Source organism: Pseudorca crassidens, chromosome 2 (genome assembly GCF_039906515.1).
Source record: "Pseudorca crassidens isolate mPseCra1 chromosome 2, mPseCra1.hap1, whole genome shotgun sequence".
Taxonomy (NCBI): domain Eukaryota; kingdom Metazoa; phylum Chordata; class Mammalia; order Artiodactyla; family Delphinidae; genus Pseudorca; species Pseudorca crassidens.
The window spans coordinates 11,990,066-12,006,867 of record NC_090297.1 but is presented as its reverse complement, the minus strand read 5'-3'; the positions used below and the strand labels follow the sequence as shown (position 1 = coordinate 12,006,867).

Here is a 16,802-nt window from a genome sequence, read left to right as displayed (position 1 = left end):
TGAAGAGTGCCTTCCCAGCCTCAGAAGTCACCTAATTCTCAACACAGCCTGCGTTATGTCCCCACTTTATAGATGAGGCCAGGTGAGGCCCCAAGCAAGAGGCTGCAGACTTGGAATTCTAACAGGGCACCATCCAACCTGGAAGTCCAGGGGGTATCCTTGAGCCTGAGAGGACACACTTTTTCTTCCCTGGATGGGTAGGGGTGGGGGGGAGGGGTGGGGCAAAATTCCCAGGCCTGTTCTTACCCCAGGGTGGCCCAGTCCAGACCAGTTATCTGATGGTCAGCATATCCTGGGCTCATCCCCAGAGACAGCTGAGGATGCCTCCTCTGCCTCCCTCCCCTCCTGCCCTGAACCCCACTCCATCCCGGCCCACCCCCACCGGGAAATCAGATCTGCTGGTTTCTCAGAAAATGTCTAAGGCGAACGTCCCAGCACTGAGACCAGATGTTCACAGCTGGGCAGCACTCCCCCACCCCCATCCCTCCCCTGCGGTTCCGGCAGGGACTTCAGGCCCCAGGGGAAGAGGCCGGGCTAGGGATTTTCAAAGCCCAGTCAGTCAGCCCCGGGGAACGAAAGGGAGCCTCGGCTTCCCCCTGGTCCCACTGCCCACCAGGTCACCCTAGTGTGGGCTGTGGGTGAGAGAGCTCCCTGTGGGGCAGCCTCCCCGCCAGCCCAGCCCAGGGGACCCTCGGCAGCCACCCTTCCTCCCCCAGAGGGCGAATCTGAGATCCAGCTGGGTAAGCGGAGAAAGTGGAAACAAAGGGAAGGAAAGTCATTTCCTGTCAAGAGGAAGGAAGGAGGCTGAGATCCAGCCACCCACCCAGCCGGGCTTTTCGACTGCGGCCCAGGGCAGGGCCCGGGCTGGCTGAGCCGGAGGGCCTCCAGGAGTGGGGTAGTCTACCCCACCTCACCCCTGCTGCCACACTGTCCCCTGTAACGCTCCTTCTAACCCCCTCCAGAACCCTCTGGAACTACCTTTAAGCTGTAGCCTAGGCTTGAGCTAAACTTTGCTGGAGGTGGGAGTGAGACTGAGCCCCACGCCCCCTGCAGGGGACCTTGCAGCCTGGCACAGGAGGTCCCTCTTCCTTTCCCCCACCCCAGGGAAGCAGAGGAGGCACAAAGGGCTGAGTTCACCCTGGGCCCCCTCCTTCCTGCTGGGCGACCCTGAGCAGGTCACTGAACCTCTCTGGGCCTCAGTTTTTTCATAGAGTGAGAAGAATGAGGTCTTTCTGGAAGGGTGGCTGAGAGGATAAAAGGAGAGGGGTACTCAAAATCTTGATACTTGGTAGGTGCCAAGAGAAAGCTAACTGGTTATTCAGCCCCAGAGGGGGAGGAGGAGCCCCTGGGGGGCCTGCAAGGACCAGGACTTAGCTTCCATCATTATGAAGAGCAGGGATCTGGGTGCTGCCCACCCTCTTCCCGGGGTCCTCAGATCCGGGCTGCAGGAGGACCCAGGCCAGGATGCCCCAGGCACACACCTTGGGGATCGCCCAGTCCCACCCCTTCCCAGCCCCCGAGAGGATCTGAGGCCCAGAGAGGGGCAGCACTGCGGCCTCTCTTTCCCCTCGCCTGACCCTGGCTGGGTAAAGGGGCCAGGAGCACCCCGGAGCTCCGGAAACCCAGCGCCCTCTAGCAAGCAGCCCGGCGGGCCGGCCGGCCGGGTCACTGTGGGGCGCTGCCGAGGACTTTAATTCGATCCATGTGCGGGACGCTGTCCTCTTTGTGCGGGAGCTTCCGCCCTGCCCGTCCCTGCTCTCCGCGTGCCGCTCCCGGGCAGGGACCTCAGCCTTCCCCCCAAGAACTGCCCTCCCTCCACTCGGAGGACAGAGACCGAGGGACTGAGACAGAAGGACAGAGCCCGCGGCCCCTCGTCCCGCGGGTCCCCTCCGGGAGCGACGGGGCTGGGGTCCCGGCTGGGGGGCTGGGGTCCCGGCTGGGGAGCAGAGTGGGCGCCGGCCGAGGGCTGCCCGTGCTGTCACCTGTCTGTCGCCGGGGCGGGGACGGAAGGACAGGACCCCTACCCCACCCCCGCCCCGCTTACCTGGGCCGCCCGCGCCCCCGGCGGCTCCGGTCGGTCACCCGATCGAGCAGAACCGGGAGCGGCGCGGCGCCTCCCGCCCCTCCCCGCCCCCTCGGCTCCCTCCGCCCCGCCGCCCCGGCCGCCTTACCATAAAAGGTGAAGCTTGGGGGAGGGGGCCCGGGATTCCCGCCGGGCGGAAGCGGCCCCTACCTGCCCCCCCACCTGCCCGGCCGCGCCCCGCGCCGCCCCCTCCCCGCTCCCTTTGTTCCCTCGACCACTCCTCCCTTCCCCTCGACCCAGGCCTGGAGGGTGGGAGGCCTCCTCCGCTGCCCACCCTCCTCGTCCTTTGTGAACCCAGAGTGGTCCTTCCCCTCCCCCTCCCCCAGTCACCTGGGTTGGTGGCTCCACCAGTTTGGCCTGGGATCTCCCAAGGTCTTAAGAGTCAGGTGGATCTGGATTGAATCATGTGACCCTAGGCAGTCACTCCACCTTCCTGGGCCTCAGTTTCTTCGCCTCTGAAATGGGGGTAATGACCTGTCTGGGCCCTTAAGCCACCCTGCAGGTGGGTCCTAGAGTCTTGGGGGGACAGGCTCCTCCAGGAGGCCTGGTCGACAGGGCCCAGCTGGCAATCAGGTCACCCGGTTTGCCACCCTGGGCCCTGTACCTGACCCCCTTCCGCCTCCTGCACCCCCATCCCCCAAACGTGGAATGGGGAGGGAGAAGCCGAGGCTGGGCTCTGGGGCAGGAGATGGAGCCTGGATGGGCCGCCTGAGTCCCTGGAGGCCCAGGGAACATTGCTGGGAAAAGGAATCTGGGTCTGATTCAGAGGCAAACAGATTGTTCTTTTGATTAAAGCCACAGTGGCTGAGGCCAGAGGAGCGCGGGACCCGGCGCCATCTGTGGGGCGGCCAGGCAGGGTCCGGCTCCCCTCTGCGGGCCCAAAGCTGGAGTCGTGCTGGCGGGGAGGGCTCCGGGGCTGCTCTTGTGGGCCACACTCATGGGGGTTGGGGGGGACCTGGACACCATGTCCCGCGCTCTTCCTTCTCATCCCGCCTCCTTAAATCCCTCACCTACGTTTTGTCACCGCTCCTGTCCCCCTTGTCATCCCTTTTTTCATCCGATCCTCTCAGCCACTCTACAATAACAACAGTAATCACAGTAGCTGCCGTTTATAGGGGCTTTCTATCTGATGCTCGGCCTACAGACCTTTCCATTTAATCCCCGGGAGAGCCCTATGGGAAAGGGCTGATTATCCCTGCTTCACAGACGAGAAACTGAGGCCCACAGAGGCTCAAGGTCACACAAGAGGCAAGTGGCAGAGCTGGATTCAAACCCAGACCAGCGGTGCCCCCGGGCACACATGTTGCCCAGGGGCTGGTGCAGCTGCCGCCCTTCAAGGTGGGAAGAGAGGTGACTCCCTCGCTTTTTGGCAGAGGCGGGCTCACACTCAAGGCTGCCTGAGCCCCTGCTCAGGCTCATTCTCCAGCTTGGTAAGGTCACTTCCCTTTGCAGCACTGCTCAGAGCAAGACCCCTATGCCTTCCCCCAGGAGGAAGGAGGGAGTCACTGGACGCCAGCCACAGGAAGGACCCTAAGGAGGAAGTGCGAGCCAGGGGTTTTCAGACACTTTCAGCCATAGAACCCCCTTTTGAAGTGCTTTGTGACCCAGAAGCTTAGTTAAAACAAATAAAAATGGAGCTGCCCTCCCTCTCCTCCACGATACACCCCTGAGCCTCCTACCGCACCTCCAGGTGGGACAAGGAGGCACCGAAGGGTTGACCTGGAGCCTTGTCTAAGGTCCCAGCGATTCCACCTAGGAGCCAGGCCTCCCCACACCTGCTCTGGGCTAAGACTGGCTTGGGAAGGGAGAAGGTCCAAGGGGTATGTGAGGCCCAGCTGCCACCACTTACCGGCTGTCCAACACCCCTGGTCGCTTGTCCCAGCTCTGCCGCTGCTCCAGGGTGGAGAGGAGCGTCCCGGACAAAGGACATCCGCACCAGCCCTGGTGTCGGTGTCACCTTAGCAGGTGCCCGGCTTCCTGCAATGGAAACCCAGGAAGTGCGCTGGATGAGAACACACGCCCTTTGTCTGCCAGCTCAGAGGCCCTGCTCCCGTCCTCCTGTCCTGCCAGGCTCGGGCAGCTTTCTGCCAAGCCCCTGAGCAAGGGGGCTCAATCTTCTATTAGGGTTGTGGCAGCTGAGACCCTGGGTGGCAGGGAAGGGGTGGGAGACAGGGGCAAGGTCCAGGGCAGTGGGGACATTTGCTGCTGTCCAGTGTGCTGGGGAACACGGCACCTACTGCCCACAGAGCAGTCGGGCACCTACTGTGTCCTCGGCTGGCTTGTGGGGTCTTAGTTCCCCGACCAGGGATTGAACCCCAGGCCCTGGCAGTCAGTGAAAGCGCTGAGTCCTAACCACTGGACCGCCAGGGAACTCCCAGCAAAAATGAACATAATTACCGGCGGTGATGTGTGCTATAAAGGAACAAGCAAGGGGCTGAGACAGAATAAGGGTGTGGGTGGGGCTAGGGCAGGCCTCTCTGGGAGGATATGAAGAGGAACCAGCCACAAGAGGAATAGGGGAGAGCATTCCAGGGAGAGGAAGGCAGTAGGGAAAACATGGGCTTTGAGGTCAGGTTTAGGCTTAACTCTTCACACCCTGGTGCTGGCTGTGACCTTGGACAAGTTCCTTCTCTCTCGGAGGCTCTGTTTCCTCACCTGTAACATGGGGCAGCTGGACTGATTGCCCTCGAATGAAGACATGAATACTCCCCTTTGCAGAGCTGCTGGGGACAGAGGCAGGGAAAGGGCGCACTAGGGCCTGGTCCAGAGTTGGTGCCCCACCAGTGGTGGCGCTGGCTGTTCCCACATCACTCTCACCTGGTTTCTAGAGCTCTCTGCTCACAGGGTCCCTTTGCTCTGCAGCTAGATCCAAGAAAAGTGACAAGCCTGGGGAGAGTGGCATGGAGGTGTCCTCCCCTCTGTGATTTTTCCTCTGAGGCTCCCTGAGCTGCAGCCCCCAGGGAGCCAGTGACCCCAAGGTGGGGAAGCATCCATTGGTCCAATTGCCTTTCCCCTGGACAGGCTCCACCTGGGCCAGGTCGGAGCAGAAGCGTCAGTCCTAGCCTAGGGGTGCCCACGTGTGAAGCTGAAATCATACACCCGGGTTGGGGTCTACTGCTTGGCAAACAGCCTCAGAAACCCCCCTGGGCCTCCCTGTCCTGGTTCTGCTCCTCTCCCTCCCTCCATCGTCCCCTCTGCCTGCTTGAAGTCGGGTCAGTTCAGCACTTGTTTCCTGAGCACCTACTGTGCTAGGGGCTGGGCAGGGGTGCAGCAGTGCAGGGAAGTGGGGGCTCCCACAAACTGTAGAAGGGGCAGGTTGCAGGGGGAGGGGGGCAAGCACAGATATGAGTAACAGCAGTATCTGTGAGTGACTGCAGCTCTGTCACATGCCAGCCTGTTACCTTGGGCAAGTCACTTCTCTCTGAGCCTCAGTTTCCTCTCGTGAACCTGGGATAGCAGAACCTCCCTGTGGCTTTGCGAGGATTTGTTGGAATGAATGTGGATGAATTTTCCTGGCGCTTAGTAGGTGTTCAGGTGAGTTGCTTTCCTCTTCCTATCATATAGAGGACAGAGGTTTTGGGATATTATAGTGAGATGGACAAAAGTGCTGAAGGGAAGGAAGACTTGGTTCTGCTGGAGAATCGAAGGGACATCGTGGTTCCTGTCAGTTAGTGTCACTTTCTTGGATTCTGGTAACAGCACCCAATTTCTCTTTGGGAAAGCTCACTCCCACTCTCAGTGCCTGGCTGGAACTATGTAGAAAGAGGCAGTATTTTTCCAGGGTGACAGGATGCAAGCTTGGCACCATTTATGCCAACACTTGGACCAAGACAGACGACAGCAGGGCAAAGATGATAGAGAAGGAGACCCAAATCTATAATGGGCTTCCCTGGTGGTGCAGTGGTTAAGAATCCACCTGCCAATACAGAGGACACGGATTCAAGCCCTGGTTCGGGAAGATCCCACATGCTGCGGAGCAACTAAGCCTGTGCGCCGCAACAGCTGAGCCTGCACTGTAGAGCCTGCGAGCCACAACTACTGAGCCCGCGTGCCACAATTACTGAAGCCCGCACGCCTAGAGCCCGTGCTCTGCAATGAGAGAAGCCACTGCAATGAGAAGTCCACACACCGCAACGAAGAGTAGCCTCCTCTCGCTGCAACTAGAGAAAGCCTGCGTACAGCAATGAAGACCCAATGCAGCCAAAAATAAATAAATAAAATAAATAAATTTACTTTTTAAAAAAAGGAGATAATCACTTAGGCTGCTGGATCCAGCCATGCTTGAAGTCCTACCTCTGGATCTCTGGAGCCAATGCATTCTCTTTTTTCTTCATTTTTCTTCAACCAGTTAAAACTATTTCTGTGGCTTAAAGCAAAGTCATGAGGAATATTGGTGAGACTCCATGGGTCTGGATCATCTCTTCCTCCAAACTCTGCACCACTGTCACCACTGTTGAGAAGCCTGCTCTGATTACTCCAGGTGTCAGGACTCATGTCAATCCTATGGATTCATTTCAAGGCTGCTGGGTTGAACCAATATGCTTTACCCACCAAACGGGGAGCAGGGCTGTGTCTTATTATTCTCCATGTCTCCAGCACCCAGCACAGTGCTTGGCACATAGTAGGGTCTCAGTAATTCTGATGAAATGCAGGAGTAAGAGTAGGGGGTCTTAAGGAGCTGCATATGCAAATCATATGAGAAGTAGTAAAGGGTAGTGAGCCGTTAAGAAGCCTGGGTTTTGGAGTCAGACCCACTTGAATTTGGATGTTGGCTCCCCCACTTAGTAGCTCTGTGACCTTGGGCAAGTCACTTAATTTCTCTGAACCTTGAGTGTTCTCTGGGAAGATAGAGAAAAGAACAATCAACTCCTTACAAGGTCGTCCTGAAGGCTGGGGGAAAATAATACAAGAAAAATACGGAGCTCAGGCTTACAATTCCTCACGCAGCTCTTTGCAAATAAAATGCAAACATGCTTCTTCTTCCTCTACCCGGGGAACAGTCTGGTGGACAAAACGGGGTGGCGGGAGACCTCTTCATTCTCTTGCTTCGCTGAGATCCGTTCCTGCTTCTGCCGCCTGAGCCGGTGCCTCCTTCCCAGTCCCTCTTACTCAGCGTGTTCACTGACCCTTCACACCAGAAGGGCTTGGCCGAGACTGAGTTGCAGTCCCTTGTGGGGAGGGGGCGATGTGGAGGGCCCTAGAGGCCACAGTCAGGCTCCGGTCTAAGTGCCCTACGTCCATCATCCTGTTCAGTCCTCTCAACAAGTGGGGAAACTGAGGCACAGAGAGAGTAACTTGCTCAGGGTCATCTCCGTTAGGAAGCTTCTTTCAAGCCCATGTAGTCTAGCTCCAAGCCCTTTTACTAAACAGGCCAAGCGTGTAGGGAAATGTTCAAAAACCAAGTAGGGAGTAACCAAGCCACAGTTATAGCCACATGGAGTTCCCCACTCTCAGGCCCCCAAGCCTGTGTCCACTTGGGCCAGGCAGGGCCCAGCCTCTAGACCTGGCCGTGACAACAACGTCTGGCTCTTAATCCCCTCCCGGTCCAGTGTCCTGAGCTGGCTCTGGCTGGACCCCCTGGTTCCCACAGCCCCCCCTCAACTAAGCACACCCGCACAGCCTTCACGATGAGGGGCGGGACGTGTGGGGTGGCCATGGTGGGGCGTGAGTCTCAGTGGGCCGGAAAGGCCCGTCCTTGACCCAGGCCTTGAAGGTCAGAGCCCCTTCTGTGGACAGAGGAAGGGAAGTCCTGGCATCACGCACTTGGGAGGGTCCCTGAGCCTGCCCCAAGCCCTCGGCTGCTTGCCAGGGGGCAGAGCCCCGTTCCCCCACCGACCCCAGGCCCCTCCTTGAGCTCCCGCTTCACTGCGAGCCTCCACCAGCATCTATCCAACACCTCACTGCTCTCTGGCAGTGAGGACCCCCATCCCTGAGACGCCTCCTTGCTGAAGTGTAATGTGGCCTAGACCCTGCCAGGGCCCCTCACCGGCCTCCCCGCTTCTCTCTTCCGCAGAGGTGGGCTTACTGTGAAGTTAATGAAACTTATGCCCAGGCCTCTCACTTGCACGGCCCCTGTGAGGACTGGGGGTCTCTGGAAGTAATGAAGTGTTGTAGGAGGGAGGGGCAGCCAGGTTACACTCAGGAAACATTTCTCTCTAAGTGTTCCTGGCAAACTGCCCACAGAGATGTCAGAAGAAGGACCCAGATCTCCAGGGTTCCAGCAGCTCGACCTGCTTTTCTTTCCCATTCTCAATCAATATTCACTTTCATATGAATTTTGTATGCTTTTTTCTAAAAGGGACCCTTTCTTTTTTTTTTTCGGCCGCACCATGCGGCATGTGGGATCTTAGTTCCCTGACCAGTGATCAAACCTGCGCCCCCTGCCTTGGAAGTGTGGAGTCCTAACCATTGGACCGCCAGGGAAGTCCCTAAAGGAGACCCTTAAAATTGGACTCGCCCTGCTCTTACTCCTTGCAATCCACTCTCCAAGCCGGCCAGGCCATCTCGCTAAAGCAGCACGTGATCATCACACGCCCCGACACCCCTTCTGCGGCTCCCGCTGCTCTTAGGGAAAACGCAAAACCCCTCCCCTGTCCTGGCGATCTGGCCCCAGCCCACTTCCGTGACAGCATCTCCCACCACTGTGCCCGTTGCCTCCTGGGCTCCAGCCACACTGACCCGACCCCTCCTCCATCCCTCAGGCCACTCAGGAGCCTTGAGACCTGCCTGGGCTTCACCACCACCCCATGTCCTGGGAACTCCCCCTCAACCTTCAGGATTGGTTTCTGCAGCTCTTTGTCAGAGAGGTCTCTCTGAACCCCAGACCACATCACACCCTTCACAACACCTGGACCCTCCACTGATGCTGACCACACCTGCTTGAGGTAACCCTGCTCTGACCCTGGAGGCCCTCATCTCATTCACCCAGTTGCTCAGGTCCCAAATCAAAGAGTTCCCAGGATTCCTCTCTTCCTCTCAAGCCCACATCTAATTGACCAGGAAATCTTATCAATCTCTCAAAACATGTTCAGAATCCAACCATCCTGGCCACCCCCACGGCCACCACCCTGGTCCAAGCCCCCGTGCTCTCATCTGGGTTGTTTTAAATGCCTTCAAACTGGTTTACTGTTCCTACACTGTCTATTCTAAAAACATCAAGGAGAGGAATCCTTTAAAAACGTAAAAGTCAGGGCTTCCCTGGTGGCGCAGTGGTTGAGAGTTCGCCTGCCGATGCAGGGGACACGGGTTCGTGCCCCCGTCCGGGAAGATCCCACATGCCGCGGAGCGGCTGGGCCCGTGAGCCATGGCCGCTGACCCTGCGCGTCCGGAGCCTGTGCTCCGCAACGGGAGAGGCCACAACAGTGAGAGGCCTGCGAACCGCAAAAAAAAAAAAAAATAAAATAAAATAAAATAAAAACGTAAAAGTCAGATTATGTCACCTCCATGTGCAAACCCTCCACTAGCTGCCCGTCACAGGGGAATAAATTCCTAATGCTGGCTGTGGCCCTGAGCAATCTGGTCCCTGCCCACCTCTGTGACCTCATTCCCGCCACTCCATCCTCTCTGTGAGGCTCCAGCCATGCTAAATTTCCTGCTGTTCCTGGATTCTCCCAGCTTGTTCCCACCTCAGGGCCTTTACCCGTGCCGTTCTCTCAGCCTGGGGTGTTCTTCCCTCAGCTTTCCGCTTGGCCTGCTCCTGCAGTCCATTCAGGTCTCCTCAAAGAAGCCTTCTGTGGAAGGCAGCTTCTAAAACGGCCCCCTGAGAACCCCCACCCTCTGCCATGCCCTTGTGTAATCCCTTTCTCTAAAGGGTGGGCTAGACCCAGCGACTTGCTTCTAACCAACAGAATAGAGCAGAAGAGTGGGATGTCGCTTTTAACACGGGGTTACAAAGACAGTGACTTCTGTCCTGCTCATCTTCTGTCTGTCTCCCTGACTTGCATCACAGAGGGAAGCTGGCTGCCATGTCGTGGGCTGCCCTATGGAGAGGCCCACGTGGCAAGGAACTGAGGGAGACCCTGGCCAATAGCCAGAGAGGAACTGAGCCCCTCGGTCCACTAGCCCGTGATAGACTGAATCCTGCCGACAGCAACGTGAGTGAGACTGGAAGTGGATCCTGCTCCAGTCGAGCCTTAGGATGACACCACAGCCTTAGGTGACACCTTGATGTGGCCTGTGAGACTCTGAGCCAGAAGACCCAGCCAAGCTGCACCTGGATTCCCAACCCCCAGAAAAAGCGAGACGATAAGTGTCTGTTGCTTTACGCTGCTGTTTCAGGGCCATTTGCTACATAGCTGTAGATGACAAATACACCCCCCTTCACCCCCGTCACTCTGTCCCCAGGCCCAACTTTTTTTTTTTTTCCCCAGCACCAGTTGCTACTTGGGCATCTTGCTCATCCTCAGTGTTTGCCCCAGAGCCTCGCCCCATGCAGATGTTCAGTAATAGGGGAAGGAATGCAGGACATCAAGAGGGACAATGCCATAGCTCAGAAAACCCACAGGTGCGGGGGCTCAGGAGGGAGGAGGAAGGCTCACCCCAACCCCAGGTGCTCCAGAGGTACCGTTCCCTCTCAGCAGGGACTGGGGCTCGGGTTTCCCACCTCTTCAGAAGGATGTGGTTTCGGGCCCAGGATTGGGATCTCATGGTCCGTGGCAGAACAAGTTCAGCTTCATGGCCCTGTTGCAGACCGTACCTCTTCGATCTCCTCTACCCTCTGGACTTCAGGCCTAGTTCTCTTTGTTTGGTAGGGCTCACTAGAGTGATCTAATTTTTATACCCTTGTCAGATTTTTCACAAAAATAATTTAATAGATAAGAAAAGAATACTATTCCAGCCCACGTGGCCCAATTTTTGTTTGGAAAACAGTCCCTGTGCCCATAAAAAGGAAAGGACTGCCAAGTCCAATCTCCTCCCAGCCCTGTCCCCACCGGGTCCCGGGCTGTGTGGGGGGCTGGGAGGCCAGGGAACCTTCCAGCAAAAACATCAGGCCCGAGTTGGAACCCGGTGTCCAGTCTGGCTCTGGCAAGGGGCTGGCCTTGTGCTCACCTAACTGAGCCATTTCCTCCTAGACTGGGGCAAGTTTCCTGCCCAGAGGGAACCAAGCACACTCCCAGGCAGAGGGGAGCTGGGTTCTGTATTGGGGGAGGGGCATCCACAGGCACGTCCCCCACCTCAGTTACTCTGGGGCTGAAAGGCCCCTCCTGGGGGTGGGATGGAGAGCAGGGGATCAGAAGTTGGGCTCGAACTGTCTGTTGGTGGCCATTCCTGGAGGAATGAGCTGAAACCGCCCCGTCCGGCCTTGGGGCCAGCCTGTCCCTGTATCTCAGGTGCACCCAGGGTGGGGAGTGGAATCTTAGGCCAGACTCTGTCTGCTCCAAAGCAGTAGACTTCGGGTGACCACGGTGGGCTTTGCTGAGAAGTGGGACCCATTCGAGCCTGGAATCCTCAAAGAAACTTCTCCAGGTCCCACCTCCTCCCTGGTGCCTCCCCTGCCTCTCCCAGACAACCTGACCCTCACAACCCCTTTGGAAGTCCCCTGGCTGGCAGTCTCCTTTGCTGTATGGGGTCCCTCCTGGGAAAGGGCCTCTGAGTTGGGGCCCTCAATCCCCATGGACACAAACTACCTCGTGGGCTGGGTGCCTGGGCCAGGAGAACATGGGTGTGGGTAGAGCCTCAGGCTAACCTGGACAGAAGGTGGTGGGAACAACATTCCAGAACCTACCAGGAATGGACCTGCCATATTTTTTACGCCCACCTCTGTTAGTTTCCCTGGCCCCAATTCTTCAACAAGAAGTGGGGAGCAGGGAACATGCACAGCACTTGAACTCTGCGGGTCAGGCTACCTGATTCAAATCCTGTCTTGCCACTAACTAGCTGTGTGTCCTTGAGCAAGTTACTTAGTCTCTCTGAGCCTCGGTTTCTGACTTTAAAAAGGGATAAGAGTACCTGCCTCTTGGGGCTGATGTTAAAATGAAATGAGATAATAAAAATGCTCAGCGCAGTGCCCAACACATGGTAGTTGTTCTTCTGACAGGCTCAGAGAGGGGCAGTGGCCTACCCAAGGCCACACAGCAGGTAAGCAGGGGAGCTGGTACCCAACCTTTTTCCATATACTCTGTGGCCTTCATGAGCTGGGCCCTGCAGGGGATACAAGGCTGAACAGGGATGAGACGGGAAGGATCCTCGTGTCAGGGTCAGAGGCTGGGGACAAAGGGCACCAATAGAGGCCTAGGCATCATACTCCCTCCAGTTGTTTCTTAGCCTAGGATGGGACAGGATGCGGTCATCATCCACCCAAGAAGCAGATGAGTCCCAGACCACGTGCCCATCCATGCCACTGCATCCCTGTCATGTCCTCAGCCACAACAATAGTAAATTCCTGAACCCCAGGGACCCAGCTGGCCCATATCCCAGGAGCCTGCCTCAGTCAGAGAGCTCTGTGGCCTTAGGAAAGCCTCTTCACCTCTCTGTGCGTTCATGATTCTGAGACAAATCTGAGAGAATCACCTTTACTGTCTGTGGACAGGGCAAGGGAGGTTGGTAAAGGAGGAAGCCATTCTGAGGATACAATCTCTCCCCACCCCCCAACGCTCCGGGAAGGCAGGGCTGAGGGGCTGTACCCATTGCCCACCCTGAGAAAAAGAGGGTTAACCCAGCAGCCTCCATGCATCCCCACCCTCTGAGGGGCCCAGCCCCAAATCCTCTCCTCCCTCCCGGGGGCCCCCAGTGCTCCAGGTGGGGGGCAGCCCTGCCGTCCTGCCGCCAGGCAGTATCCTGGGGTCAAGGCCTCCAGGTGAGCCCGGGCGGCTCTGAGAGACTCCGGGTCCTTGCTGAGCTAAGTCAAGAGGGGGCCGTCCCCTGCGGCCGGGCAGGTGCCGAGGGCCGGGGCTGGCTTGGAGCTGACGCGGAAGGCCTCTGGGATGGAAAATCCTGCGGGCAGGCAGGGAGGAAGGGATGGAGGGTGCCACTCAGTTCCCCCACCCCACAGGGGGGCCTCAACCTCCCGATTTTCAGGACCTTCCTCCCGTTCGGGGTCTTCTGGGGCACTGGATAGGGTGGGGGGCGCCCGCCCCGTTCCTAGTGACCCTGGCTACCGAGGGGTCAAAAGTTAACCCCAGGTAGGAGAGGGGATTTCAGCCGCCTCCGACCCCCACCCCAACGGAGGTCACCCGGCTCTTCTGAAAACCTGTCGAGGCTCCCAGGGCTGTCTGGAGTGAGGCTTCAGTGTCTGGGGCACGTTCAGGGAGGGGGTGCCCACCTGTATCTGGCAAAGATCAAACAGGGTGCGGGTGTCCAGCAGGCACCAGAACTCGCCCAGCAGGGAGGTGAAGATGCCCACGAGGTCCAGCCAGCGGCCCACGGTCAGCAGCAGCAGAAAGAGGCCGCACATGCGTACCAGCACCGTCTGGACCTGGCTCTGCAGGCCGGGATGCTGCTGCCGCTCCTCTGCAGAGACACGGTCCCTGTCACCGTCCGCCTGTCTGCCTGCCCTGAGGTCCCGCCGAGTCGCTTGCCTGGACCCCCCAGCTCCCCCCGCCGCTCTCCTCAGCGCGTGCCTTCCCCTCGCCAGGCAGCCCCGCTCCCTTCCTTCTCACACCACACCCACTCCCAGCAACTACAGGGGTGCTTCTTCCTCCCAGGCCTCACTGCCCACCCCCAGTCTCCCCCTGCAGTCAGGACAGGAGGTGTCCTGACTCCTCTTTCCTGCACTCCCTCGTCCGTTCCATCAGGAAGCCCTATGAGCTCTTTCTACCAAGTAGATCTGGGTCCCAGCGCCCTTCATCTCTCACAGCAGGCTCCTCACTGGGCTCCCGTCTTCTGATCTTGACCCTACAACTCAGCGTGTACTCAGCAGCCGGTAGTCTTCCCAACACACTAACGAGGTGAAATCATTCCCCTGCTTACAATCCTCCCAGGACTTCCCAGTGCATTTGGAGTAAACTCCAAACTCCTCACCTTGGGAGGTCCTGCCCCATGTGACCGGAGTCCCCTCTCCGACCTCATCTCATCTCTGACTTGGTCCCCCTTGCTCTCTAGCCCCAGCGATCCAAGTTTTCACCAAGCATGCTAGATTCCTTCCCACCACAGGGCCTTTGTACCTGCTGTTCTGCCTGCCTGACTGCCCTTCCTTGTCCTGACTCTTCCATCCCATCCCTACCCTGCAACCAGGTGGCTCCTCCTAGAGCCCAGATCTGATCAGGTCACTTTCCCCTGCTTAAAACCCTGCAATGGGGCTTCACTGGTGGCGCAGTGGTTGAGAGTCCGCCTGCCGATGCAGGGGACACGGGTTCGTGCCCTGGTCCGGGAAGATCCCCCATGCTGCGGAGCGGCTGAGCCTGCGCGTCCGGAGCCTGTGCTCCGCAACGGGAGAGGCCACAACAGTGAGAGGCCCGTGTACCGCAAAAAAGTAAAAAATAAAAAAATAAAATAAAAAAAATTAAAAAAACCCCTGCAATGGCTTCTCATCACACTGCCTTGCCAGGATGATGACAGCTCTCCATCAGGCCCCTGTGAACCCAGCCAGCCTCATCTGCTCCACTTGCCTCCGTGACAGCACTCCGTTTTCATGCCTTGTCTCACTTCTGGGCTTTGGCATTTATGGTTCCCTCTGCCAGGATTTCCTTTGCTCCCTCAACTCTCCCAGGGGCTCCTGCTTATCCTTCAAGGCCCAATTCAAGTACCGTGTCTCCAGGCTCCCCCTGCACGCTGCACCCTTATCTGAGTTGCCCCACTGTGTGGCCCCTGCTAGCAGGCTGGGTGCTCTGGGATGGCAGGGGCAGGGTCTGAGTGTCGTCGGCCTCCCCAGGGCCTAGCACAGCGCTGGGCCTGGGTCAGACGGTGGGATGTGAGTGTCGAGTGAATGAACTGCCGCCCGCGACCCTCACCCTGCATGTAGATGACCAGCAGGGCGTAGCAGATGGTGAGCGGCATCCAGAAACGCACAGCCTCCGAGGTGGTCAGGAAGTCCCGGTTGAGGAGGGTCACGGCTGCCAGGTTGCCCACTGCAAAGGTCACGGCCAGGGCGCGGCCCAGCAGCCGGGGGAGGCTGCAAGCGCCAGCCAGCAGGCCCAGGCAGACCCCACAGTAGCGCTGGCTACTGTGCAGCTCGTAGAGCTGGCAGACGTGGCGGCGGAGGCGCCGGGTGCCCGAGCGGAGCAGCGCGGCCAGCCCCAGGCCCAGCAGCAGGTTCAGCGTGCGGTGCGGGGCGCCCTCCTGCAGGAAGCTCAGGCTGCAGGTCAGCCCGCAGCCCAGCGAGTACTGGCACAGTAGGTACAGCTGCAGCCTCTCGGTGCCCCGGGCGCCCTGGGAGGGGGAGGGGGCAGAGAGGGGCCACGATTGTGTGCGCTCAGCCCACTCCTCACCGCGCGGGGACCCAGAGGGTGTCAAGGTACAGGTGGTCCACTCTGTGGGAGGCCGTTCCCGAAGAGGGAATATTGCCTTCAGGTCAAGCCCTACTGGAATCATTTCTTTCAGCTTAATTTCAATCGTGATTATTACTTGGGACCTATCTGCTTGCTGAAGGGTGGTGGCTCAAAGCCTTCGAAGCCTGGGTTCAAAGCCCGACTCTACTTCTTGCTGGTTGTTGGCCACAGATAAGCCACGTAGCATCTCTGAGCCTTAGTTTCCCATGTGGGAGATCGGAATCACAGCAGACTTTTATCCCTTGTGGTTCTGAGGATGAGACGATGCACTCAAAGCATCTAGCACCGTGCCTGGCTCACGGGAAGCTCTCGACATCCGGGAGCTGCTGTGTTATCTTCTTGGACTGGGGTGGTGTCCACTCTGAGTGGAGACTTGGCTTTGGCGATGACAACCGGGCCCAGTTTCCTGTATTTGGGGGTGAAAACTAGGGCCCAGGGCCGGGCAGTCCTCACCCACCACCTGCCTGTGGTCTTACCTTGTCCAGGGAAAGCAGCATGGAGACAGCCCGGAGGGAAAACTCGAGCACCACAAGGGCGGCCACCCGGACCTGCACGACGGTCAGGATCAGGGCCAGCCCTGCCAGGTGCACGGTCTCCAGCGAGGCCCACTGGGCCCGCAGCCGTTCCTTTTCAAGCCGCCGCTCCGGGTCACTGTGGAGGTAGAGGGGGCACGGGCAGAGGGGCAGAACCACCAGCCTCGTCCCTGGAGGGGGTACCGGTGCCCCCAGCCACACCCTGGGGGTTAAGGACGGGTGGTCTCTCCCTCCCAGTCCTGCCCTCGGAGGAGGCCAGAGTCGCATGCAGTGTGGGCTCCAGGGGCCTGGGAGGGGGCCGGGGAGGCGGGCACTCACTTGGTACAGCCCACGAAGAAGTAGACCTTCAGGAGGTTGTTCAGGACGGAGACTCCGCAGGCCCCGACGAGGCCTGACGGGGTTAGTAGGGAGGGTAGGCAGCTTGGTAGGGTTAGAGGAGGGGGCGGTGGGAGACGCACGTGGGTGGGGTTCGTCTTGCGCCGGGCTGGTGCCCCGGAGGGGGTGGGGCTGAGGGGGATGGGGGAGGGGCTCACCTTGCAGGAGGGCGTCGAGGAGGCCGGAGCCCCACTCAAGGGAGGGGAGGCTGGGGAGCCAGGAGGGGAGGGACAGCAGGGAGAACATGGCCGCCAGGATCCAGCCCCAGCCTCCGGCCTGGTCTGCGCCAGAGACACCGCAACGTCACCACCACCGGGCAAAGGTGGTGGAGGCGAGGGGAGGGGCTGGGAGGGGTCAAAAGCCCAGGCGAGGGGAAGGGAGGGAAGG

General features: G+C 58.8%; 2 protein-coding genes across 4 annotated transcripts in view; both read right to left on the bottom strand.

Moving 5' to 3' along the window:
• FBLIM1 (filamin binding LIM protein 1) overlaps positions 1–2,081 on the bottom strand; it is a 26,533-nt gene extending 24,452 nt beyond the window's left edge. For all 3 annotated transcript variants that reach the window (XR_010939396.1, XM_067721389.1, XM_067721401.1), the window contains exon 1: positions 2,045–2,081. The gene's annotated coding sequence lies outside the window, so the exon portion shown is untranslated. The remainder of the gene's footprint in view (positions 1–2,044) is intronic.
• Positions 1–16,802, bottom strand: part of TMEM82 (transmembrane protein 82) — a 19,011-nt gene extending 2,209 nt beyond the window's left edge. The window contains exons 1-8 of the mRNA XM_067721410.1: positions 16,574–16,802; positions 16,359–16,431; positions 15,984–16,158; positions 14,971–15,388; positions 13,344–13,531; positions 4,739–13,015; positions 3,933–4,060; positions 2,414–3,613 (exon numbers count right to left, since the gene is read on the bottom strand). Coding sequence (XP_067577511.1) covers positions 12,926–13,015; positions 13,344–13,531; positions 14,971–15,388; positions 15,984–16,158; positions 16,359–16,431; positions 16,574–16,661 — 1,032 coding nt within the window. The 5' untranslated portion in view covers positions 16,662–16,802 and the 3' untranslated portion in view covers positions 2,414–3,613; positions 3,933–4,060; positions 4,739–12,925. The remainder of the gene's footprint in view (positions 1–2,413; positions 3,614–3,932; positions 4,061–4,738; positions 13,016–13,343; positions 13,532–14,970; positions 15,389–15,983; positions 16,159–16,358; positions 16,432–16,573) is intronic.